Source organism: Anomalospiza imberbis, chromosome 5 (assembly GCF_031753505.1).
Source record: "Anomalospiza imberbis isolate Cuckoo-Finch-1a 21T00152 chromosome 5, ASM3175350v1, whole genome shotgun sequence".
Lineage (NCBI taxonomy): Eukaryota > Metazoa > Chordata > Aves > Passeriformes > Viduidae > Anomalospiza > Anomalospiza imberbis.
Genome location: NC_089685.1, coordinates 4,247,971 through 4,275,151, shown reverse-complemented (window position 1 = coordinate 4,275,151; position 27,181 = coordinate 4,247,971). Strand labels below are relative to the sequence as shown.

Below are 27,181 nucleotides of genomic sequence, written 5' to 3'. Positions count from 1 at the left end.
AATTCATGCTAAAGGAAGAAAAAGCTGTGCTAAATCACCTCTAGAAATAGAAACAAAAATGATCATTTACTTGGTTTGGTAAAAGGGATGTGGTGCTCTTCACTTTTTTTTTTCATGTAAAAGCTGCAATCCTGCAGCAAGGGAGAGGCTGGGGAACCTCCACCAAAGTGAAAGAGCTTTTTGGATGGATACAGGACCACACATGGGGATTTTACAGCAGGATTTGGGCCAATATGTTACACTAAAAAAGAACAATTGGGAAAGGGATATGAATCATAGCTGAGACAGTATCTTCATTAAAATACATTCAGCATTTCAAAAGACACCAAAAATCAGTCCTCCAGCTCTTATAATTTAAAAAGACCACAGAACAGAGAAATGTGGGTATGTCAGTAAATACACTCACAAAGATTGATGAAAGCTGTAAAGATCACTGGAATTCCTTCAGCACACCTCGGAGAGGAGCAAGATCATTTTTCATTACTCTGCCTCCTCACTTAGGTGGTCTATTGATCATATCAAAAATGATTTCACCATTACATGCTCTTTTACAGCACAAGTTGGATTGACACCCAGAGCAGTAGTTCTGTCAAGGCACAGTTAACATGGCCTTTCCCTGCTCAATTAATTGGGATGCCCATAAGCACTGCAATAAACACAGACTTTTACTGCTTGCGCTCTATTGTTTCATTTTCCCAAACAGTGGTCAGCCCTTCTCCATTTTTCTCCCTGAAGTATCACTTTTTCCCCGCCCCCCCCACCTCTTTAATTCCTCAATAAATTCTCCTCTGGAGCTTTCCCTTGAATAAGCAACGTCTCGCAGGGTAACCAACACCGCCCACAGCTGTGTCCCACAATGGCCCCATGCTGCTGCCACTCCGTCTGTCCAAGGGTTTGGTCACGGTGCCTTAACTGCTCCAAACACTGCCCTTATTCATCAAAACGTGCAGAAGGAGGGGCTTCCAGCAGGATTCCTTTACCTGTTTCCCCACCACAAAACAGTGCAATAAATGGAATGGGTCATGAGCTACTTGGCTGGTAATGCAAACCTAAGGCTTGACAAGTCAATAAAAAGCCAATCCTTCCCTCCCCAGCCACACGTAGGGAGCCAAAGCTGGAGGCAAACAATTTGGATATGCCTGTACAGGGAGCTTAATGAACCCCATCATTCAACATTTGTGGGCAAACACTATGAAGACAATAATGTAAATTATCAAAGTCTGACTAGTGCACCACTAAATAGCACCCAAAGTTCAAAAGTTTCTTCACACCCTCTGATTTATCTGTATGAGAACAACCCTATTAAAAACTGAACCTCCTGAATATACACTAAAGATGATTCTGTAACAATCAGGTGCATTCTTGGAAGCTGCAGAGGGCAGGATTCTAGTTTAACTCAAACTAGCAGCAACGTCTTGGATATCCAGCTTTTTTTTTTCCCACAACTCACATAGAGCTTGAACAGTTTTAAAAGAACATAAATTCATGTTACAGCAGCAACTCAGTGAACTTTGGGGAGCACCAACACAGTCCTTGCCTAATTTCTTTCTTCAGCCAGGTCAATAAGAAGCATATGGACGTATTTGTTAAAACCTTCTTCTTTCTTCTTTCCTTTCTTGGTGCCATGACCTTTTAAAGTCTGATTGTGCATGTGTGCGTGCAGTTTTCCCAAGAAAATTCAATCTCTGGAGAGTTTGCAACTCAACTCTTTTGTAAATTAAGCTTGTTGTAGATAGAAGATCCCTCATTAAGGCATCTCTTTTTGGTGAGCATACACTTGGTAGCACTCTGCATGCTACAGGTGAGATTGTATACTTCTGTGGGATTTCAAAAAGTATGAGTGAAGAACTGATTTACTGCAACTTTGTGTTGCACTTAAAATAACAAATTCTTGAGCAAATAGAACTGAAAGAGGGAAGGGTTAGATTGGATATTGGGAAAAAATTCTTCCCTGTGGGGGTTGTAGAAGTTCTTACATAGATAATCAAGAAACTTGGTGTAATAAACTAGGTTCTCCTGTCCTCCTAGTCCCAAAAATACTTCTTCTGGGTCACTGATGTTACAAAGAGAGGTCACATCTATGATCACAGGATAATTTCTCTATCTTAGCCTTTGGTTTTGAGATCCTCTACACAGGATGTCAGCTGGTTCTGCTCATGGCTTTTGTCATGAGGGTATCGTGCAGCTGAATGAGCCTCCACACAAAAATAAGTTGGCCTTGGACTGATAATATCCTACCAAGTAATAAAGATTTTTAGTGGGGCCAATTAAGTATCTGGGTAACAAATTTTTTTTTCATCCCTTAATCCTTTTAGGATCTTACAATTCACATGTTATTTAATATACATTTTTATAGGCACACACACATACATATCTGAGCATGTGTGTGATTTGTTTTTGGAGAAAATCACGTATCTACTCACTTAAAAAATACAGAACACAAGGGGCAATTTCATTAGAGCAGCAGGTCAGGTTTACCAGTTAAACACTGTTAAAATGCCTGTCTTTCCCCTTCTTCCTGTCTGCTTTCCAGGTTCCCTGCTGATGCCAGAGTTATGATGCAGGTCTGGAGTAGAAGTCTGAAATTAAAGGTAAATTTGGAGACCTGATTTCACAAAAAACATATATCCTGCTTCCAGGGCACAGAAACACTGAAACGGCACTCCATGAGTAGTACTGTGCTTTGTGGTCTGGCATTAGTGTCAGCAGCCATGTGTTTTTCCTTAAAAGCTGTATTTAAATGTAGAATAAATTTATCGGAAGTATCAAACATTACAGCATGTACTTTTGCTGAAGTTTATGTCAGCTGTAGTAGTAGCTGGAATGTCAACACCTTATCAATAGATATGATTTAAAAAAACTTATGTGTATGAAAAATGATAGTGCTTAGGAAAAAAAACAAGACAAAAAGAAGCCATGATGTAATTGAATAAAAGTATTAAACCCTACTCATCATTTGCAGTTCATTTAAAATTTAAAAGTCTGTGTTTTTTGTTTTGCTTGTTTTGTTTTGAAAAACGATAGCATCAGTGGTTCCTTCCTATACTAACTCAGTTAGCAATCTACCTTGATAACACTGGAATGGAAAAAAAAAAGTGAAAAACCCTTCCAACATATCATTCAAATCATATCTAAAAAAGTGGTCATAAATATTTTAGAACCCAAGCAAACCAATAAGAGCAAGGCCCATTAAGGATAAGATCTTTTACAACAAATTAAATAAAACAATTTATTGAAGCCTGGACTTGAGATAAACTAGATTTACTAGCTGACCTTTTATTCATTTAAAGAACAAAATTAGCTCTAATTGCATTAGAATGGAATCCACTAAATTTCTTCTAATGTGGCATCCATGCAAGTATTGCTGTAATTGTTTACAACTAAGATGGAAATGCTTTGATAATAATCTACTTTCTTCTTGTTTTACTGTGCAGTTAAAACACTTGCAAAAAAACTCTTAAGTAGGGCAGTTTTTCAATACTGGTTTGTCCATCCTTCAGCAATAATACATTTTCATGTCTATTAACCCAATGTTGTTAATAGCCAATTCTTTTGAGCTGATGCATGTTGTAAGAACATTTGCACTCCAGACAAGCCTGAATGCAAGTATTACTTTGAATCTGGGATAAAATATGTACTTTTATTCACAAACACAAGAGAAAAGACTTTCCTGCTGCTGCTGTCACTCCTTTGTACACTGGTCCAGGCAGAGGAGTCAAGAAGTAAAATTATAAAATCATAGAATTATTTGGGTTGAAAGGGACCTTAAAGATCATCTGATTCCAAGCCCCTGCCATGGGCAGGGACACCTTCCACTATCCCAGGGTGCTCCAAGCCCTGTCCGATCTGGCTTTGGACACTTCCAAAGGGATGAGGCAGCCACAGCTTCTCTGGGCAACCAGTGCTAGGGCCTCCCCACCCTCACAGGGAAGAATTTCCTCCTCATATCCCATCTAACCCTGCCCTCTGTCAGTTTGAAGCCATTCCCCCTATCCTGCACTCCATGCCTTTGTAGAAAGTCCCTCTTCAGCTTTTTTGGAGCCCCTTAGGCACTGGAAGGGGCTCTAAGGTCTCTCCACTGCCTTCACTTCTCCAGGCTGAAGAGCCCCAACTGCTCACTGCACTGCAAAGGCATTTTGCTCACTACTGCTGTGTCATTCAGCCAACTTGTGCTGAGTTTATGGTGTGATGTGAATCTCCATTCCATGCACCATCAATCTGACACTTTTGCTTCAGACCCCTAAAAGCCCTGTGGCCTCATGAAGATCTGTAAGTGCTTCTATTAAAGATGTTCTATATGAAGCCCCCCCAAACAAATTAACTTCCAACTGAACAGGTACTTGAGCACTTCCAAAAGCCTCCAAACAGCTCTTCTCTCTAACAGAGAAACTGAAATAACCAATTTCTCCATCTAGTTTCCACTCATATCAAATTCTAAGAATCCCTAAATTTTTCCTTGCACCTTTCCATGGAGAGTCACGGTATCCTCAAACAATCCCATGCCAGTTATTCCAGAGACAGACTAATTGAAACACAACATTTTTATATAACCATCGCCAGATATTTAGAACCTCATTACCAACACAGATGAAACACAAGTTTACCTTTCCCTTACTATAACACATTAAAAAGCATTTCTTTCTGCCTGTTACGAGATCCTCAGATGGGGGCCAAGGTGCCAGTAAAGATGCAAAAATTAATCTGGAATAAAAGTGAGTTTCCCAAAAGCCCATTAAACAAGATGTCAAACCCACTAAGGGCTGGCAGGGATAACAATGATGCACCCACATGATTTTTAGCAAACAGATGGAGTCTGAAGTCCCCTTTCAAAATGTGTGTGGGTATGAGAAACACTGAGGTGAGGTAAGGTTGGAAGATAACTGGTGCTAAAATATGGCTTGAGAACTTTAATTCTGAAGTTGGAAATATGAGTCAATTTCCTCCATATAAACACTCTACAGTCCTTGAAAAAGCAGAATTTAAAAGTACCCATGTCTCCTCAAGGAGGAAAATGGATCTGTGGGCTTTCAAGGGACAGCATGTCCAGCCATGCACATTCAAATCACGCTCAGCAGGACAGGCAATTATTCTGAAAGAGCTGGAAATTTGTACAGCAACCTGAGGCACAGAAATTTTAGATCTCACTCAAATACTGTGAAAGGAAGAAAGCAAAAATGGTTAATTGGGGTGCAGGTGTCCCTTAGAAACCAAGGAATGACGCAAGTCCCTTAGCAGCTTCAAACCAATAAAAGCTAGATTTACCTACTTGGGAGAAGTAGGACAGCAGAGAAAAAGAAAATAATCATCAAAATCCCATTTAACTTCTAGAGCAGAAATTTAGTGGTTAGGGGGTTTAGTTCATAATGGCTCTATAAAAGAAACAACTACATTAGCACTACTTAATGTGAGGAATGGAAATGAAAGATCTGTGTGATGCTGTTTTTTATGTGATGTTTACCATTGGACATGAAAGTGTGCTTTGTGCCATGAAATCAACACGAAAAACCTGATTAAAAGAAACCCTTCACATACAACACAGGACCAGCCTAAGAAGCCTGGTGAGGCATGGTTTCCCCGGCCTCTCCAGTCTCCTGTTTATGCTGGATGATCTCAGGATAGGGATCACCCTATTTATGCTCATCCAGTACAAAGTAACTATTATTTGTACAACAGCACCCAATAATTAGGGAGCTAATGAAGCAGCACTTGAAATGCGTTAGGTACACTCATGAATAATCATCAACAGTTATAATAAAACAGATGTGTATAAAGGAATTCCAACTGTTATGTTTTAAAGCATAAAACAACTGTTAGCTGGGGGAGTGTTGTGAAATTTAGCTGTAGGTTACACTCAGGATAAGCATCCATTACAGAAACCTCACTAAATGTCACTGGAGGCATCATACCAGCCTAGATGGAGTCCTGTAATCCATGCCCTAGAAAGACATGGAATGGGACACACATGAGGATGGATGGAAGGTGATGGGTCTCACTTGGAGAATACACTTTGCTGTATAAATGCAATTTGCCACCAATTTTTAAGCTTTTCCCACTGAAAAGAAGAGCTCCCACAAGTGCCAGAGGATGGACTGTGGTGAGCATACACCTCACAGATGGATTTATTTGTACTTACATCTTGTCTTGGCCTGCACCCACTCTTAAAGTCAGCCGAGGAATAACCGGTGACGGAGCTGGAACAACTGGTTCCACCTTTATCTGTACAGGGGAACACAATCATCAATCAAAGACTGCAAGCAGACTCCCAAAATATATTAATTACATGAAAGCACTGATGGAGTTAACCAGAGTATATCAACTTAATGAGACAAACTACGACAGACTAATCACTGTTCTCGCACACTTCGTCCCATGGCGTGGATGGGTCTCAGTCTGCAGGGAGTCCCAGCTGCAGCAATTCACAAAAACAAACTCTAAGCTAAAAAAATCAACTTGAAATTGTGCTGCATTTGTACCTCCTGATACAATTTATTAGCAAATCTTCCTGATTAAGTACTTTTCTAGACACGAAACTTCCCAGTTTGTTTCTAAACAATGACATGAAATGCTTTGATCTTAGTACTCAAACTTGTCAGGCACCCATTGGTGTTTGCACATTTTTCTGAGATTTAAATTAAATTATTTCCCAGGTTCATCACATAAATGTACCATGACTCTCTTGAATCAAAAGGAGAGACACAGGAAGCAAATAAACTCCAAGCTGAATTCACCAACACTGAATACTTTATGAAAGTTCTTATCCACACAGGCATAACAGCCATTGCATTTTACTGCAATTAGGCTGAGGTTTTTAATGACTATTTTTCAAGTGGCCTAGGATTCCAATCTTGGTATCTGGTGGAGTTTACACCACTTGAATATGCCCTTGAACTTATGGAACCAGTATATGCCAAAATTACCAACTCCCATTGAGCTACTGGTTTGCAAAACCTGTACAGAACGACCACAGATGCTACAGCTGACACTCTAATGATTCTCCAGGCATTCATTACTCAACTTATATCCATATATGACAAGTACATATACATTATATATAGAGAGAGAGATACATATAAAAAGAGAGATGGAGACTGATCTCATTTTGAGCATGTGTGTCACCATATTTAATAAAACAATCACTTGGCTGAATCTGCTCCAGGAACTTAAGAGACAAAACTAATATGCATACATGAAATGGAAACCCGATCAAATCTCCAGTTTCTTAAAGCTTTCACAGAAAATGGGAGGGCAAACAATCAATGCAAAGTACAGAATGCAGTGTGGGAGAGAGCAGGCCAGAGTGGGAAGGCTCAAGTGGGACTTATTTTGAGAAAGGTAATAACAAAATCTTGTGCCATGCATTTTGGCAAAAGAACTGGAGCTGCTCTCCAGGAGATGTCTAGGCCAGAGAGAGAAAGAGAGCACCCTGAGTGGTATTCCTGCTCTGACACAGTGAACTGTGCTTTGCAATACAGCTCTCCATGGATAAGGATTAGCTGATTTCACAGGCCTCTCTGCACTCTTTGTTTATGTAGAACCATTTTTTGTTACATCATTCCCCTGGAGTGCTGCAAGAGCTTTTTTCCTCTGAAGCTTCTAATGCCTGCAACAATTTCACTGCCATCTTCCATAGGTGAGTCTTCTCTGTTTTCCCAGCATCTTAACCTGTAACATCACCCACTGCTTAGAGACTGAAACTGAACCCTGGTACTGCAGGCTCAGGACTATGGCTTTGCACAGCCTATCTTGCCTCTTTTCTTGCAGGTTTCTCCTCCTTCTTTAGTGCCTGTTTTGAATACAAAACGTCTCAGGACCAGCACTGCTGCTGCAGCTTCCAGCACACAGCACAGAGAGATGCCCACGCCATTTATAAAGGTCCTTGGTCCCTTCTAAACAAGGGTGGTGTGGGCTCACGGGGCAGAAGAAAAGCACACTTCATTATGCTCAGATACCAACATCACAGTCTGCTAGGAGAGGAAAACAGGGCTCCGCCCGAATGCTAAATTTTATCCTTTGATACAAGAGGACAGGAAGCATCTTTCTACAACGTGGGTTTGTGTGTAGGGTTTGCATCATTAGACCAGGGATAAAACTAAGGAGCATACACAGTTACATTCTGCAGAGCTTCGTCTTCCTCTGCATTATGACAGGATTTTGATACAAGAGCAAGGGCAGCTTACTTTGGGACAGCTCTGGCAAGCCCTGCCCTGATGCAAGGATGGCTCCATTTCTCATGAAACAGTTCCTCAACTACTTTAGTTTCCAGCTCAGCTTATTAAGGTTAGCTGAAACTGGGTCAGCAGCTGCTCCCTGAGCTGCTCAGTCACTCCTACAGCATGCCTGGTAATCTCTGGAGTACAAATGGGGTGTAACTGCTCCAAGTGTTTGCTTTTCAGTTGATGGAGCTCGCAAGGCAGTGCCCCAGATCTGCGTTTCTGGCTCCGTGGGCAGCACCCAACACCACTGCAGGGCACGGAGCTGCAGGCAAGCCCTGAGACAAAGCTTCTCCTCCTCGGTGCCACCACCAAACACTCCCAGCACGAAGCCTTCAGCTTCTGTTTTCTGCCATTTATGCAGTGTTCTGTTTGCTGCCCTGTATCTTTCAGCAGCCTGGGGCAAAATTCCAGGAAAAACTTGATAAAAAGCCTCAATTACCCAACAGGATGGGATGTGCGCAAAGGTAATAACTACGAGGCTCAAAAATGGGAATATTACAGCTGAGTCAGTTTTTGTTTAACTACAGCAACATTAGAAATGGGACTCTGGTGTTTTCTCCTGGCCATCAGGAGCTGAAACTGCAGCGAGCCCACAAACTCATCTCCCAGGTTGTGCTCACACCTCCGAGGCGGACGCGCTGTGGCAGATTAAATATCTGAGCCGTAACTTGATCATTTGCTCTTGCAGCACAACTGCTGGCTAAATAAGTCATTGTGTGATCTAAAAGCTAAATTAAGGAAACATGTACTTTTAGGGGTTAAAACGAAAGAGCAGCATTCTGGAGTAATACTGGGAATTGGGGCCAGCAGAAGAGCATTTACAGTGGATTACTAAGCTTCCCAAATCACCAAAGAGGTAAAGTCCAGCAATATAAGACTCCTTTGTAGCTAACTAAAAATACATTGTCAGTGGATTTGTCCAGTTTTATGTATAAGCAATACTTCTTTCACCTGAACTAATACTAGTAGTCATATAAGCCCCTTATTGCCATGTGCTGCATTTTTTTTGCTAATCTTCAAGGATTTAGCTTCTTTGCCACATACCTCAGGGCACCAACTGATAAAGCTCTAACTCTCCATTTTTCCAGGACACCAGCAGTGCGGCCTTGCAAAAAATGAAAATCGCTCAAGAGATTTAAAGGGGAAATTTATTTTTAAAATCCTGACTTGCAGCAAAGAGGTGGATTTAAAAAAAGCTTATCTCTCAAGAATCAGTTTAAATTTTAATTCTATCTGGGGACTCTTTCATGCATTCTAGCTTTAAAGTTTATCTTTTGACAGGGACTTTTTGCCAAGGTAATGGGCAGCTTTGTCAATTTAATTTGTCCAAGTTTTTATTAGTGTTGAACTCCTTTTCCTAATATATACATATATATGTATATGTATATATATGGTGATTCTATACTGAAGCTTTACCAGTCTGCGTTTGTTTATGTGTCCATTTATCACTCTAAAAGCAAACCTGACACAGACAACTGCAGGAGAAATGCAAAACCAAAAATATGGAAAACAAGCCACTCATTGCCTCTATTTTACATACACCCATATTTAACTTCAAAAAGAAATCTCAGCAGAAATTCTCAACGAAATACTGCCAAAACTGCTCAGGCACAAGGGGCAGACAGATAAAATGGGGAATCTGTGTCTAAAATGCAGAATCTGTATCTAAAACCAGACACGAAATTATCATGGACAACTGGGCCACCACCCTGTTGATCACCAACTCATCCACAGCAGACAAATGTGAGTTCTCCACATCACCCAGATTCGGCGTGGAAAAACCATGTGTAAACTTAAAAAACACATCAAGTTTGAAATCAGCACTTTGTTGCAAGTCCAGCAGGTAACATAAGAGTGGCAACAAAAAGGAGAGTGAGGAATGTCCCAAATCTGAGCTTGTACAAACTGAGTATTACACTCAAAGCAGGATGTAAAGAGCATCTTGGTAAAACTGGAACTCACACAGTGCTTCCTAAGGCTAAGGATAGAGATTTAGGAACTCCTGAATCCAAGGTTATCGCACAGGAAGACAATCTTCCTTCTTTTCTTCTTTCTCTTCAATATTAACAATTTAATGCGTATTATAAGGTGAAGTGACAAAAAAAATTAGAGCAAATCCTGAATTAGGGGAGCTGCTTCTAATGGGATTTCAAATCTGATAACATGCAAATATGCTGGTTTCATTTCTTAAATATTAAATATATTCTCAAGATTAGGTGATATTGGAAAGAAGAAATTATCTTTGGCTGATGTAAATCAGTAAGAGTTACAGGAATGGAAGGAGCTCAAACCCCTTGAAAATTAGCTCTCCCCTTCTGTCTCTCAAGCATAAGACTCGAAACGAAAGGTGACATTTGAACACTGAGACCATAATTTGATAATAATTTTCTTACTTCAAACAAATTGGAGCAACAAGGGGGCAGATTTGCTAAGAGAAGACTCAGCAACTCTTTTGAGCATGCGAGATAACATTTATTTGAAGGCAGTCTGCTTCTCATTTCTGTCCACCTGGGAATTTCCAGGCTTCTACAAACTTTGAAACAGCGGACTTTTAGAAACAAAATTTAAAGTTTATATGGAAGGTACAGGGCTGCTGTTCTTCTAGTAGAAACCTACAGAACAAACTTTCTGCATCACAACACTGTTTCCTTTTGCTGTGTGTGTTGTTGTTGCATCTGAGCCTCAGCTTTTTCAAGTGAAAAGGTTGAGAAAAGCCAAGAAAATCCCACATTTCAAATTCACAGAACTAGAATTCCACTGTTTTGTTTTCCAAAGATGTGGGACAATCTCTGAAGCTCTTGGTGGACACCTTCCTTGGAGCTGTTATTATTAAGAAACACCAAACCTGTAACCACACTTCTCCTCAAAGCTATTAGACAATGCTCAGCAGCAAACACAGGAATCCATGTGGATTCTTCAAGCAAGTGTGCCATCTCATCTCATCCAACCAGCTTACCTTTTCATGTTTGTGTTTCTCCTTTTCTTTCTCTTTCTTTTCTCTTTCTTTCCTCTCCTTTTCCTTCTCCTTCTTTTCCTTTTCTTTGTCCTTCTCCCTTTCTTTCTTTTTCTTCTTCTCTTTTTTGTCCTTCTTCTTCTCTTTCGGTTTCTCTTTGTCCTCAAATAGTTTTTCAGGTAGCATGGGAGACAAGGAAGGTAACATACTGGGAAGCCTCATGGCAGATGGTGTGCTGAACAAGGGCATAGACATTTCTTTGGGAGGTAACACAAGAGGTGCTGATGGCACCTTTATCTTATCTTCCTTACCCTTATCTTTGAGTTTCTCTTTGTCTTTTTTATCCTTGTCCTTTTTGCCTTTCTCCTTCTCTTTCTTTTTATCTTTATGTTTTTCTCTCTCTTTTTTGGTATTGCCATCTTTCAACTTTACTTTTGTGTCAGCATCCTCAAAGTCCTTTAGTTTGAATTTATACGGATCAGGATCATCCTCTTTGAGTAGTTCCTTCCACTGAAACTTTGCTTCCTTGTTTCCTTCCTTGTCTTTATCTTTCTCCTTGTTCTTTTCCTTGTCCTTATTTTTCTCCTTGTTCTTCTCTTTATCTTTTTCTTTTTGTTTTTCTTTCTTCTTCATTTTAGTTTTCAGCTCTTTTTTCAATTTCTTTTTCACTTCTGTCGATGAAGCCAACTTGGTTTTCTCCTCATAGACTTTGAGAAGAGGCTCTGGAGTTGGAGGTGAAGCAGAAGGAGAGGAGAAATAAGTGAAGTTGGTAGGTGGATGAGAAGGTGTCCCCATGTTTGCCTTCCGAATGACCTCATCAATTGAGTCATCCATTGTCCATGAAATGTCTGAACTTGAAGTCCCACCTGAGGCAGGTATTGGAGTTGCTCCCGCCTTATTTGCATTATTGACAGGAACAGAAGGTTTAGGAGTTGTAGACTCTGAAATAGAAAGTCTTTTAGGACTGGTAAAAATTTCCCCTTCGGATTCAGACCCAGAGGAAAACTCGAAGGGATCCGGCTCTCGCTCTGCACACGCACGAGCTATCACAGCATCGATGGAATCATCAATGGTCTTGTCCATGACTGGGACTTTCTTCACCTGGTTGTCCATATTTGGCTTGGGGGCAGGCTCAGGTGGTGTCTGTCCCTGTTTCACTTGGATATTTTCCTTTCCTATCTTCTCACTCAATGCAGCCAGAGGGGTTCTACTCGGTGTTTCAGGCTTCACAGGTGGCTGCGGAACATGAGCAGGAACCTTTGGGCTTTTGGGACTTTTTGGGCTCTTGGCGCGTCCTGGTGACTTTTTTTCTTTGGATCCAGTTTTTGGTGAACGAATGGGACTCCCAGCTACCACTGGTGAAGGTGTAGTTTTCGGTGATTTTGCTTTTTGTCCTGGAGAACTTGTTTTTGACTTTGTTTTGGGTACGAACGGCTTTGCCTCTAAAGTTTTGGGGGTCGGCACTTGGGATTTTGCAATGGGAGCCAACATCGGTGGTTCTGGTGAAGGGGGGGCTAAGTCTGTACTGTCCTGAACATGAACTGGAGAAAGCATTGGTGGTACTTTTTGTGTATTTATTGAGCTAAGAGGCTCACGTGGTTCCACAGTTCCATCCAAGGTGTCGCCTTTGGAAACAGACAGTTTTGGCCTTTTCACAGGTGGGAATTCCTCAGCATCAGGACTTTCTAAGGGTCTCTTGCTCAAGTAGTTCTCATCATTAATTGCCTCATCCTCTTCCATATCTCCTTCTTCTTCCAGTGGGACCTGCATGGCCTCTGCAGATGTACCTCCATCGGTAGGAACCTGCTCCTCTTCCTCTTCTGCAACAGAGAACATTTAGAAAAGCATTAGGATAATTGAAATGTGTTTTACAGAAACAAACAAGCACCAGAGCAAATATTCACGTGCAGCTCAGCCCAGAAGAGACAACTGGCCACCTAAGGGCTTCTTACTGGTCTGCTTGAGGAACATGTGGCACCTCCTGTGTCACAGCAGCTACCACTGGAACTGGCAGGTGCCCTCACTGCAGTGTAACTCTGAACCCATGAGCAAAGGAGAGGAGGGTAGAGCTCACCAATGGTAGAGCAGGCCCAAAGCATCAGTTCTACCCAAAACCACCCTAATAACTTCTTCATTCATTTTTAAATTAAGGGAAAGAGGTTGAAGCATTTTTTTGCTGTAATACAGTGTCAAAGCAAAGTGCCAAAGTAAAATTAACCAGAAGTGTCTTTCTTGCCTATATATCACACAAGCTTGACTGCAGATTAACTACTGGGAAAACATCTTCCTAAACCTAGTTTATTCTTCCTGAAGCAGCACAGTCTGAAGGTTAAAGCAGAGGACTAAGCCCCATTCAACCTGCCAGGTTCTGTCTGTGATACCATCTTAAGAGCTGCTGCAGGTGGACATTATCTGTTATGACTTTATGGGAAAGCCCCAGCATCGTGTGTGTGTGTTGGTTCAGATCAGGAACATGCCTTTGAAATGCATTTTCCTATTATCTCCCTTACTGCTGTTTTGTTTGCATAGTGGGACAATCCTGGAGTGCATATGCCAGCTTCCTGCAGCAGTGAAACCAAAATGAAGGAGGAATTCACCTAGCACACTTCAGAGCAAGTGGGCACTTGGGCTTTGAGATCAAAAAACAGCTTTCAAAAACAAGATAAACCTGAAATCTACACAGTGTAGACATCAGACTTCAACTATTCCAAACCAGTGTGGGTATCACCTGTGTGACTGTTCTGTATTTCGTTTAATAACAATTATTTTTTTCCCTACATGCAACACCATCTTCAGACCCACATATGACATTATGGTGCAGAGAAAGGAGAAAATCCACTTGAGATCTCCCAACAAATCCACAGTAGATTTAAAAAGAGAACCTCTGATCTCCACAACCACAGCCAAGCACTTTATCCTCTTTGATACACTTCCTCACTTTCAAAATGGAATTATCCAAGCAGGAAAAAGGATTCTTAGTCCTGAATAAGAATGTCCAACAGGCATTAACCTGACACATTTGTATTTGGAGTAATTACATCATTACACCTCTGCTGGTTAACATTTCTACACAGACAACCTCATTTCACTTTACCCCAAGTTTCTGTTTACCCACCTGCAAAAACTCATGGCATTTTGTCTAGCAGGGTTTCTGAGGAAAGCTATCCAGTGCTCCAAGATTCTCATATGAAATATGCAGTAAAAAACATTTATGAGGACAGTGGCTAAAACCCAACTTCCTAATGAGCAGGTGGCTTTAACGAAGAAAGCACCAAGAAACTTGAAACTTTCCACTAAATGCTATTTAAAATTCAGTAAGACAGCATCTTTCTGAAATATCTCTTTTCAAGGAGTTTATTTTCAGGTCTTCTGCGCTGGTGTTTCTCTACTGTAATGTGTCAATGCTCTGATTTAGGAGAGTTGAGTCAAGAGCCCTGGGCTGCAGCACAAATCTTGCCAGCATCACAAATTAAGTAAAATGAGCTAGCAAGTCTGGCTTTTGCCAGGGCCCAGAGGATTTACAGCAGCCAGCCCAGAGAGAAGACTTTGCCTGAGGATAAAGTCTTAGCCTTCCGTGAAAAACAGAAATGTTAGGGAGTTAGGTTTTGCCTGGCTGGGCACTGACATTAAATTTTTTAAACTGCAAAGTTAGAGTATAACTGAGAAATCACTGTGGACTGAGCCTGCACCTGCTATGGGGGAAAAAAAAATCTGCTTCCCCATCATGGAAGCAATTTCAATCTCTGTTTAAGCTGCTGCAGAAATCAGCTGCTTTCACCCACTCAGAAGGTTTTGGGGATGAAGAATCAGCATTCATCAGATGTCACACAGCACTGGCTGCTACTGAGCAATTCCCTCCCAACTCCATTCCACCTACTTCAGCACTGAGAGTTTGTTTTCATTTAAAAGTAGGAGATAAAATTTAAAACAAACATCATAACTTAAAATTGAGATTTAAAGAAATCTTCTGCCTCAGCCACAAGATGAAAAGTTTAGCCAAATTAAAATATTAGGAAAGATAGGGTTTGATGATACAGACTTTAGAATAGAATAGGAACATTAGAAAAAAGATAGGAATATTAACCATTTTAATACAAGAAACATGGAGATAAAAAGGGTCAATAAAATGGAAAATAAACTACTGCACCAGTAAAAAATATACATTTACTAGAAAAATCAGAACATTTATTTGCTAAAGATTTCTGCCCAGTGTCCACTTAAAACAGCTCCTCTCTTACACTGTATCTCATAGAAGGGCACTGCAATGTTTCATATTTTTATAATTCCTTCCCATCCCAAGGTGCTTCTCATGTTTTACCTACTCAGGACTGCAGAATACCAGCAGCTGCTGGATCAAAGGCAAAAAAACAATTTCAGAGGAGCTTTGGAGAACAGGGACTGGAGTTCTGTACAATAAAAAAAGAGCAATGCTTATTTTTTTTTTAATAAGGCCAAGTAAAGTTTGCAGCGGGTCCATGAAGTTTCTGTGATCTTGTGTGGAGGTGCCAGGGAAGGGCAGAAAGGTTAAAGTGCAGTTTGTAGAGGTGAGACAAGAAATCGGGGTGTCTTGGCTCCAGCTTTCATGCACATTCCTGCAAGCCACAAAGACAACTTAGTAAGGAAGCAGAAGCATTACCATCCCTTTTATATGGACTTGGATTCCCCAAAACATCTGGAAAAAATTGCCTGGGTCAGTCCTGAACAATCCAGGGACTAAGGAAGTTCATGAGCACTTAACTACTGACACACATTCACCACTTTTCAGACATGCTCAGATGACAATCTGGAATCCTATCGTGGTCAAATGAAATCCAAATTTCTCTTGGAACAAGGCCACAGTCTGATCCTTAGCAAGGACTGGTTTTCAGCCAGGCAGCAGCTTTCAAACCTGAGCCACCACAGCTGTGGCAGAAAACAATGGAGCACTTTTTTTTTTTGGTTTTTTTTGGTGGTGGGGTGGGTTAGTTAATTAGAGAAAGTGAAATTTCTATCTTGAGTTCAAGACCTACGACTCTTTTTCCTTCCAAAGGATTCACACCAGAGCAGGAAGTAAATATGGAAAAACATCAGCTTTTAAGTGTTTGCTGCCTGACTTGGTGATGAGCATTTACAACCACGTGGCCACTTCCTCACCTCTGTCCATCTCATTTGCCACCCGGCACTTCTGGACGCGCCATCCTTTGTGCACAAGATTGCTTTTTAACTCTCTTTACTGCCATTTCTCCCCATCTCCAGCCACCTTATTAATGATCCAGCCCGAGTTAGCATCTATAGGTCAAATGGATATCACCTCAACCATCTGCCCTCATAACTCTCCCCTGTAATGAAAGGAGACTGGAGCTGTTTGGGAGGTTTCTCAAGATAACAGATACATTTTTTTTTTGGTCGTTAGAGAAGCTGGATCAATATTAATGCTCACATTACTAAAGCTATAGAAAGCAATTGTTTATTATGTCAGTGGGCCCCCTGTGCAGAGCCTGGGTTACAGGAGGGATGAGTTCTGCCACTGCAGCACTGAATTTGTCCATCACTGAAATAAAACAAGCTGAGAGCTGTCAGCATGCTGCCTATGAGAAATCTAGTTAGAAAGGCAGCATTTCTTTCTTGAGAATATTAGGCTGTGCCGGGGAAGTGGTGGAATCACCGTCCCTGGAATTGTTCAAAAAACATGTGGATGTGTCACTTGGGGACATGGATTTGGTGGTGACTTGGCAGTGTTGGGTAAATGGGCTTGATGATCTCAGAGGGCTTTTCCAACCTAAATGATTCAATGGGTAACAACATCACCTGGGTCTGTATCAGAAGGCAAATTCACTTTTATGAAAGGATGATTTCGAAGTTGGGGGGGAAAGGAAATCACTCCTCTCTTGACACAGGTGTGCAGGGTGATCTGGGGCAGGTCACTCCACATCCTGCTACCTTCCCATCTGACAAATGATCTTAATTCCATCTCAAGAAGTGCTGTAAAAGCTGAACTTGATAAATATGCAGCATCTGAACAGAAAGCATCAGAATCCCAAATGCAAACCATGGGGATCTGTCACCACTTCAAATGCTGGAAAACTTCTTAAGCTGAACAGTTCAGGCAAGAAACTGAAACTCCTGTACCTTTTTTAAGGAAAAACCACTAAAGAAGCTCAAACTCTATTTCTTGGTACATCATGTCCCTGTAACACAGCAGGGAACCCAGACCAAAGGGTTATTGAATATATACCTTCTTAATTTAGCCACAGCTCAGTTTCAGGACAGCAATCCTCAACACTTCAGTAATGAATTTCCAGGTTTATGAAAACTGAGGGACTATTTGTCCCTAAAACTGACATGAGGGTACAAGGGAACAGAAATTCTGCCTTTCTGCAGAAAAAGAAGAGCAATCACATGTACCACATTATCATGCTCACCTGGCTGCCTTGTCAGAGGATGCAGCACAACTGCATAAAAGTGAAGGCAGGAAAAACAGATGCGAAACTCATCTGATTGAGTAGAAATGCACCTATGTATGGGGATTCTTCAAGCAAGAAAACCTATCATATATAAACATGTCTATAAAATGAAAATGGTCATCATCTTGGTCGTTACCAGACTTTTTATTTGGTAGCTTCAGTGAGAAAACACAAGCACTGACAGCTAGATGGGTGTCCTAGAGAACATGGCACAGACTGGGACAGACAAAATCTCTGATCAGCTCCTGACCCTGCCAAAAACTTGCCCTGTCTGTTGGCTGGCATTTAATTTAAGTAAAGTTCCAGTCTCTCTTCTGAAAACTGGGTTAACATTTCACTCTGTCACAGGGTGGTGACAGGATAAAACCATCTGGGTAAGACATGCAGATTTACAAATAAACAAATATTTCTTATGTACAAGATGAAGCAGAGTCAGACATGCTGGCCTAAAGCTGGACACCACTTGCTGAAGAAAGAGTAACTTGATTTTAGTAGCAGCAGCTCTTACCTCCAATGCTCCATCTAATGTATTAATTGCACAAAGCTCTGGGAGGTAACAGTTCCTGTGGAAGCCAACTCTTGTTATTATAATAAAGTAAGATTTAGGCATTTGGCATTTGATATTAACTGCAGTATGGCAGATAAACAGGATCAGCTATCAGAGCAAACCCATAAAGGATACAATTCTCAAAAGCAGATGTTTCCATCTAACTCACACACGCCTATTTTCAACTATTAAATTTCTTCCATAATCCTTTTCTTTTTAAACAGAACTTGAACATTTTCTTTTCTAAGAGAATGCAAAATGACCAAGTAAGATCAGCAGATCACAGAATTATTTCACACATAGTTCTGTTCAGATCAGCCTCTCTGCTCCTCTGCACTGCATGGTACCAAGTACCTGAGATTGGGAGTTGGAAGCATCAGGGTTTTTAAGGAAAATTAGGATTTGGGAAAGGAAGTGACCTGGCAGTGCCTGCACTGAAATCTTCAATCCATCTTCATTTCCAAGCATATCCTCCTTAGGACCACATGGATATCAAGGCTGATGGCTTTATACACAGCCAGCTCAGCCTCTCAAATGTAAGGAAGGAAGGGATTGTTCCCACCCAACATATGAAACGTTTTAGTGAGAAAAAAATAGGAAAAAACTTCCTGCAGCCTTCCAGAATAATTTTCCTATTGTCTAGTAAAAGCATGAGATGAAGCCAAAGATAAGTTTTTGGAAATTTTAAGTCATTAAGTCAAGAGCTTACATCCCTATCATATCCTAATAAGCATGAGCTTTTGATTTCTCTTAAAATTGAAATCTTTTTCTTGTGCCATGATATGTTTTATCTCTTTAACTTGTAATAACAATGGCCTTCTCCCAAAACAAACAGAAAGTGTGCTTGTAGTCCATAAAGGAAATTAATGGAAGAGGGACAAAATTCAATCCTGATATCCTACAGGCCAATATCCTGATACCTTAATGCAAAATGAACACACTGAGATACGTGTGACACATGTGGGGCTTAGAATACTGGATTTTATATAGATACTCGTGTATATATTACACATATATATTCATAATTGCATATATAATTTCTCTGCTGTATGAGCACAACTGATCACTGATGCGACCTGTTTACCAAACAGACAATTAAACAACAGATTTCTCCTTTATTTTATAAAGACCATCCAATCTATTACCAAACCCTGACATTTTCCAGCTGATACTTTCTATGGGAAGAGAGCTGGAAGAGAGCACCACCAAGGAGCTCATCTTCCATGTGTCTCAGATTTTTCCCCTGACATTGTCAGCAAGTTCATTGCAGTGCCTTCTCAGCATGTTACCAAATGCAAAAACCACCAATACATTAAAAAAAAAAAAAAGAAAAGAAAGAAAAAGAGCTTTCAGGTATGGCAAGTGATTTTGCATGAATAACTAAAATACTGTAAGGAAGAAGTGAAAGGTGCTTGAAGTTAAACATCTCAACTTGTTAATCACACTGGAAAATCCTGCCCTAAATGGCTGGGTGGTGCCTTCAGTCCTTAGCATTAGCCAGCATTGAGCTTTGAGGTGTTCAGCAGGACTGAGACTTGGTGTATACATTTATCAATCACTCCAGAAGCCCTTATTAACCTGTCCAAGAAGGTACAAGAGGTCAACAAAACACCCCTCCATCTCTGATGATATAATACACCCAACCATCTGGAAATATGCATGATAGTAATAATCAGGTTCTGGACTCAAAAGTTTCCAGATTGATTCAGTTACTTCTCCATCCTCCCCATATTGGTATGAAATCATTGGAGATGAACTACTGAGGACCAGTATGAGAAGAGAGTATTGACAGTTTTCCAGAAACAAACCGTAACTCCTAAACCTGTAGTTCTACATTTAAATGGAAACTGTCTCCTCCTTTCTTTTGTCCTGGTTCAAGCATTTGTGCAGGAGAATGAGGAAATAATCGAGGCTAAAATAAGGAAGATTATCTGCTAGTTTGGGCTAGAAGTGAACTAATGGGATAACTCAAATGGAAATATATCTGAGGGTGGAAAGAAAAAAAGCAAAGATAAAGTATTTTTATGTCCAGCTGGCAAAGTAAAAAACCCACCTCAGGATCACACAGGCATAAGGAAGTGAAAAAAAAAGGGGGGAGTTGTGAGGAGCATCACTCTGGGCATCAGATCTTGGTTTAGGATATAATGTGAGATTTTGGCTTCCAATGCTGCTTTAGGATACCAAATGTAATGAGAATAACACTTCTAAGTAGTTACTAGTGGCTGCCCTCATTCAGATTTTTAAAAATATGGAATTTTTTGAAGCCAAATTACACAGGATTCTTAAAATGACACAGCTAGTTCCCTGCTGAAGACAGAAAAACAGAGTTGGCAGATTGTTATCTGCTACACCCGCAATCTCTGTCTGACCTGACAAAATATTAGTCCAGAATTTGTGCTGCTACAGCAAGCAAAAACATGTTTCTGTCTAAATACAACAAGGGAGACTTTATTTTTGCTTTGACTTTTAAGCAGCAGCTCAACATTTTTTGTAGCTCATGCACAAATACATGAACACACAGCAGTGCTGGGCTAATGGTCTGGAGAGTAGAAACAACCCCAGAAGCATCTTTAGGAAGTGTTGGAATGAGAAATGTGTGGGATCCAGCCAGCTCCCTGTCAGCAGGGCAGCCTTGGCTCAGTCACTTTGGTGTTGCTCTGAATTACTTGGGATTGAGTCTCTCCCCTGAACTCTGCAGAGTGTAATGTGAAAACCGCTGCAGTTAGATCAAAACATAGAGCCAGGGACAGAAAACCTCTACAACAAAATTTGGCTTTGTCTCCATGCTTTTTATTTCACTTTTTACTCCCTCTGGGATGTATGATCCTTAACACAACCAAGAACTTGTCCCAGAGTATGTGTGCAGGCGCAGAGGTTTTCTCTTTAAAGGAACATTTTGACTTCTAAAAAAATAAAATTATTAGCAAAGACAAGGTAATTAGGCAATGACAATTCATAGAGTACAACCAATCAATAACACAGTACATTAGCAAGACTGACAGAGGTGTGAAGCTGATACATTATAAATGGCTCTATACTGACCTGTAAAAATGCAGCGTTTCCCTAACATTTGGCACAATAAAAAAACTAAAATGCTATATAAGCAAGCCAACCTGAAATGACACCTAGTATTATAAATGGCCTAATCTATATGTTAATACTGTTGTATCACATAACTGCAGCAAGACTAAGATAACAATATGACTTTGGGGTTTCTATGGCTACATCCTGGGCTAACGTGCCTGAAAGGGCTTGCTGCTGACACCACACAAGCTTTCTGAGTGCTTCCCTTTGGTTATTTATGATATGATTTATGATAACGACAACATCTCCTATTTTCTCCCCTCGTCAGATACAATAAATTGCCATCGTTAATCACCGTTCTTGCTTTAGCTATGATTACAATAGTATAATAGGGCCCAGCTATGGTAATACTGTGTATTAAGGTGTTTTTTCCACCCCTTTAAAGAAATATGCACAAGTAGATCTTTGTAGCCAATGTCAGTACCTGTAGTATTTTAATAATCTTCCCAGGAGTATTCCTGGATGAGAATTTCTGTTAGAACTGAGATTCAGCACCACTCCTCTTGCAAAGATCAAATTTACCATCTAAAGACTCAAAATCCGCATTGTATTATCTGTATGTAATAATTCTCAGATATAATAAGAGGGGTTTATATTATTTTTTCTTAAGAAAAAGAAAGCAGACCATCAGTCTTTTCACTTTGCACCTCAGTATCTAATCTTTCTGGCTGAGCTTTCCGAACCAGCTTTTCAAGTATCACAAATCTTACTAAAAACAAAACCACTGAACCTATATAAACATCTGGAAGGATTTTTTACACTTCTTTCCCTTTTTTATACTATGGTCTTGTATAAGAAAACATACTGTTCTACCTTCAATAAAATCCTAGGTTGAAAATCCCTAGGCTTTTACAAATATTTTAGGAAGCAACTATTTGTACCTTCTGGCAAAGGAACAGACTAGGTATTTATTGCACTGGGGTACCTGCATTTTTTCCATATTAATAATTTTTACCTGGCATTGCAGAATTTTAGTCCTTCACAGATTTGCAACCTACATGTATATTTGGGTACTTGGATTCTGCAGTGGGAAAATACTGTGATTATTTAATGTCTTATTTTGCAAGTGAGTTAAAGAAATCCAGAAACAAGAAGGTGTAACCGTCCCATACACATCACATATTTCTTTCACTATATTACTTCAGATCCCACTCTTTCTCCCCAGAAGTTCAAAATTTTACCCCAAAGAGTTTAGGGTTTTTTGTGTAATGCACCTGTGGAGCAGAAATGTGGTTTAAGGCCCTTAGAACTGAAGAGTCACATTTCTCATCCTGAGGAGTTTCAGTGACAACAAGTAAGAGGCAGACATGATGCCATGATGGGCTATTTTAGATTGTACTAACAAGCAAATTTGTGCTTATATTGCTGCCAAAAATAGCTAAGGTGTCCTTCAGCCCAGAGTGACTCGTTAGTGGTTTTGTGGCCATGGTAAAGGAGATGGGAGGGGAGATCATAGCAATTCTGATCAGCACAGGGAAGATGTCTGGCATGGAAGAAATGGCAACATGAAGACAGTGGTCTCCTATTAAATCATGAGCTCATCTCCAAATTAACAGGATAAATACAGACACTGCCAGGTGGGGCACAAAATCCACATGGAGAAAGAATTCCTCTGGCAGACAAGGTGTGTGATCAGCTGCAATTACCTGTGTCTGCCTTCGACTCCTTTACTCCCTCAAAAGTAGACCTGGGCTATTTTGGGTCTTAATCTCCCATATTCTTATTCACATGAGGGAGCTTCTGCAAAAATGCATTCCCAGAAGGAAGTCCTGGCTCAACTCAGCTTAAAGACCATCATCACTCTGGCTATGCAGGACAAAGATGCAATTCTGCTGTCATAAAAAAGGCTCTGAGCATTTAAATCACCTTCAAGTAACTTTTTAGTTCAACAACTCATTTGGCCATTAATTGCCTTTCCTCTCCTCCTCCTCTTGTGCATCACTTGCAATTGCAAGGGCATGTTTGAATCCCAGTGATAAGCTGCTCAGGGCAAGAACTGTATCTGTGTTTTCCAAAGTGCTTTGCTTACTTCTGGCACTATAAGAAAAACAAACACAGCACGTATTTAAGAGACTCCTCCATCCACCCTTTTTCTTCATTGGGTAAGAAAGGGAAATTCAGTATTTTCTCAACAATTCAAAAATATTTTCTAAAAAAGAGAAAGATTGGGATAGAGAGAAGTTTATTTTCAACAGATTAATTGAGAGGTATAGAAAAAGCTAACCAGGGCCTGTGCTCTAGAATAAATTGGAAAAGCTCTGTCTATTCTGTTAGGTGAAATCCTGATCTGTGGTATTGATCCACAGTGTCACAGATTAAAAGAAGTCACAGAAATTTAATTAAAAATAAATAAAAAAGCTCTGCAATCGACTGGAAAACTCTCACTAATGTAAACGGAATTACTTAAGAGTAAAAAAAAAGGCACGTGTTCACCCTCTCCCTTAATAAACGTATACACACCATGCCCCAAAGTGTTTACCAAACATTCCAGCTATTGGCAATGGGTTGGGAATATTTCAGATGTTGGGATCCCATTTCTTTAATGATACCAGCAGCAATCATGAATGCTTTTGCCCTGCAGAGCAATGAGTTTATATTCACAACCACTAACTCAGAAACACAACTGCAGTTACAGCTTCCAACTCTGTCTAAACAGCACCCAAAGCCTTCAGGAAGATGCACTGACCACACTTATCCCGGGACTTCAGTGCTCTCAGCTGGCACTGGTGTGTCCTGGTACATCTGTGAACCCCCCATTCCTTTGCTGGGATGAATTCTGAGCCACAATACGAATCCCAGAACAAATACAATCTTCTTGATCTAGCAGAGAAGGAAATCACTGATGATAAGGTTTTAATAAAGCCTGACAAGCCTCAAAATTAAATTTGCTGGGAAGGGTTCACCCCCGAAACAGATACTTTCAAGCGGTCTTCACGAAAGAAGCCATGGAGACTTAAAGAGAGGAAAATGTTTACTTTAAGAGTTTTTTTTCTTACAGCTACAAATCCAATTAGTGACTTTCTTTGTCTTCCAGCCTCTCTGCTTTATTCCGTATGGGAGCACATGTGTGTCCAGGCTCTCCCTGTTACCCTGCCCTGCAAAAGGTGCCCATAGGCAGAGAGAAAACTAATCAGGGCAGTGTGATCACCTACCCAGCAGCACTCCCCCGGCGACACTCCACAGCCATCTGAAACCAGATCGGGCGGCCCGACGCCACCGAGGGTTCAAAATGCTGCTGTCAGCACCGCTGGAGAAAAAGTGCTCTGAGAGCACGGGGTGACTGTGCTGAGCAATAATTCTGTGGGCAGCTTCCCACTCCGCCAAGGAGCCCGATTCAGGAGGCCGCAGGAAAATTTAAACCACATCCAATTTAAAACCTCTGCTTTTTTTTTTTTTCTGGTGACCTTATAATTTTTCAGGGGACAGCTGCTAAAATCTATTGCTTCTTTCCGCAGGACCTCATGGATCACAGCAACATCTTCAAATAAATCTCACTTTCAAGGGAGCTCAGAGGCTGAAAACACAGCACAGGGGTCAGTTAGATGCTCTCACTACACAAGAGCTTTTTGGGGAGACAACTGGAAAGACCTCATGGGCTTTTACAAGGCAACAGCCACTAAACAATCCTGTGCTTCTGAGGTTGCTGCAAGACTCTGTAGGACAATTAAGCTAAGCAAAAAGCAGTGAAAAATATCAGAGCAAAAAATAAAAGGGAGATTCAGAGATATCAGAGTCCTGCATTTGCAGAAGTAGAGCTGAGCACGGATGTGAAATGATTGTGATACATTTCTCATGGTGTCACTTGCCAAGGACACAGTAAGAGAGGATACCCTTTTACAAGAGTGTGTAGTGACAGAACAAGGGGGAAAGACTTCAAACTGACAGAGAGGAGGTTTGGATTGGATATTGGGTAGAAAATGTTTACTGTGAGGATGGGGTGGCTCTGGCACAGGGTGCTCAGAGAAGCTGGAGCTGCCCCATCCCTGGAAGTGTCCAAGGCCAGGCTGGATGGGTCTTGGAGTAACCTCAGATAGTGGAAGGTGCCCCTGTCCATAACAGCAGAGTGGCACAAGACGAGCTTCAGGATGCCTTCCAACCCAAATAATTCTCTGAGTCTATGACTTTTGTGGAAGCATTAAGCAAGTTTTATAATATTGCCTCTGTTTCGAAACATTCCAACTCATTTTTAAAATAAAAACTCACGGCTCTGACAAGGACCTCAAGGCCCACATTGTGTGATGCTGCACTTTAGATTCAACTCCCTCTTTATGCTGCAGCCTTCATTTGGATGCAAGGGCTGCCCCTATGCTACCAATGACCTTGGCAAAACTCTTAAAAACAAAACAAAAACAAAACAGAAAAAAACCACACTAAAAAACCTTCAGGACCTCAGGCTCTAAAGCTATTTTAGAATTAGCTTTGAATAATTGTCCCACAATAGGAGTTTTCTTGATTAATTGCTTAAGATAAGGCCTCCTTTTCCTTGCTGGCCTCCAGTGACTCCCTCCACTTCCCATAATCACTTTTGTCTCAGTCTCCTGTTTACTGGGAACTGCTAAGAGAAAAATCAGAGATACACCAACTCCATTACCTGAGGATTAGCCAGAAGATAACCCTATGTATTCCATTACTGACCATTATTTGAGTAATTATTCAATCAAGTTTAGACCATGTGAAAGATGCACTAATTGTTTTGCAGAGCTTGCCCAAGCTGTTTATCTAAGGGATGCAACTTGTGTCCTTTAACAAAACAAAAATGATGTGCCGATTACAAAGGGAAATGACAAGTGGCTTTGTATTAAACTCTGTATCCTAATTAGGCTTAACCAGGAGTTAAGGATCTATTTTGATCAAGTTTCCACATGAGCTGGATTGGGTAATACTCGATTACAGAAATTCTGCAGGATATTGCTTTTCCATCTAAATTATTTAAAAAATGGTACATTTTTCTATTATTTCTATTCCATTATTTTTCTAGTTTATGAGATAAGCATCCTGAATATAGGGAAAGCAGGGATAGTGGAGAATCAAACAAGCCAGTAACCAGCAGGCCTAATTTAAACAAGAAACTTGTGCACACATCAGTACTAGAGTCAGAAAGCTTGATACTCTGATTTAAACTGAATTAATGCCTTTTTAGCTAAGTAATATTTTTCTTGGACACATGGAAGGAATGAAAAAAATCCAACGAAAACAAATTTAGTGAAGGAATTGGCTTCAGTAGGCAGTTTTACGTAACACTAACTTTCCACTCAGACATAAAAAAATATAACACCCCTTCATTTCAGAGTTGTCGGATTCCCCTGTAACCTGCCCCGCTTCATGGACCTCAGGCTGGTTCACTACCAGGTGACTCCCTGCTGAGAAGGAACTGCAATTCCCCGGGACATCAGCTGATGATCCACAAAGACCCCAAAGAAGGCACCGACTGAAGACAACTTCTTCATCTCGAGATACAAAACTTCCCTTACTCGTGAAACCTTGCAAAAGCATTTGCAGCCGATGCAGCTCATCCGTAACTTTATTTGCTCTGCTGCTTGTTGCCACTCTTTCTAACCCCCTCTTCCTTAAACTCAGGCCTTTACCACCTCTGCCTTCATGAGTTTTGGAGGGTGGAGGGGAGATTTATCTTCAGGAGTGAGCATAAACTGTTGGTATTCTTGGGATTGAGGCAGAACGAAGTGCGCTCAGCCGCGGCAATGGAGCTCCTTCCAAGCAAGGATTAAAGCCAGTGGTGGGGAAGCTCGAGTTTTAATGGATAAATTGTTGCAGAATACGCTCAGCCAAACATCTCTGCTGATGAAGGGGACTCGGAATTGGGTGGGGAGGGGATTATCGTCTTGCTGTGCCATGTCATTTTTGAGAACACCCTCCTCTTAATTTAGTTCCGTGCCAAACAGGGAGCAGCAGTTTGACCCAAATCCTATTAGCAACAACAATC

At 40.8% G+C, this 27,181-nt stretch overlaps 1 protein-coding gene across 1 annotated transcript in view; it reads right to left on the bottom strand.

Moving 5' to 3' along the window:
- The window catches only part of TAF3 (TATA-box binding protein associated factor 3), a 114,139-nt gene that overhangs the window by 14,542 nt on the left and 72,416 nt on the right, over positions 1 to 27,181 (bottom strand). Inside the window, exons 3-4 of the mRNA XM_068189444.1 lie at positions 11,170 to 12,986; positions 6,134 to 6,216 (exon numbers count right to left, since the gene is read on the bottom strand). Coding sequence (XP_068045545.1) covers positions 6,134 to 6,216; positions 11,170 to 12,986 — 1,900 coding nt within the window. The remainder of the gene's footprint in view (positions 1 to 6,133; positions 6,217 to 11,169; positions 12,987 to 27,181) is intronic.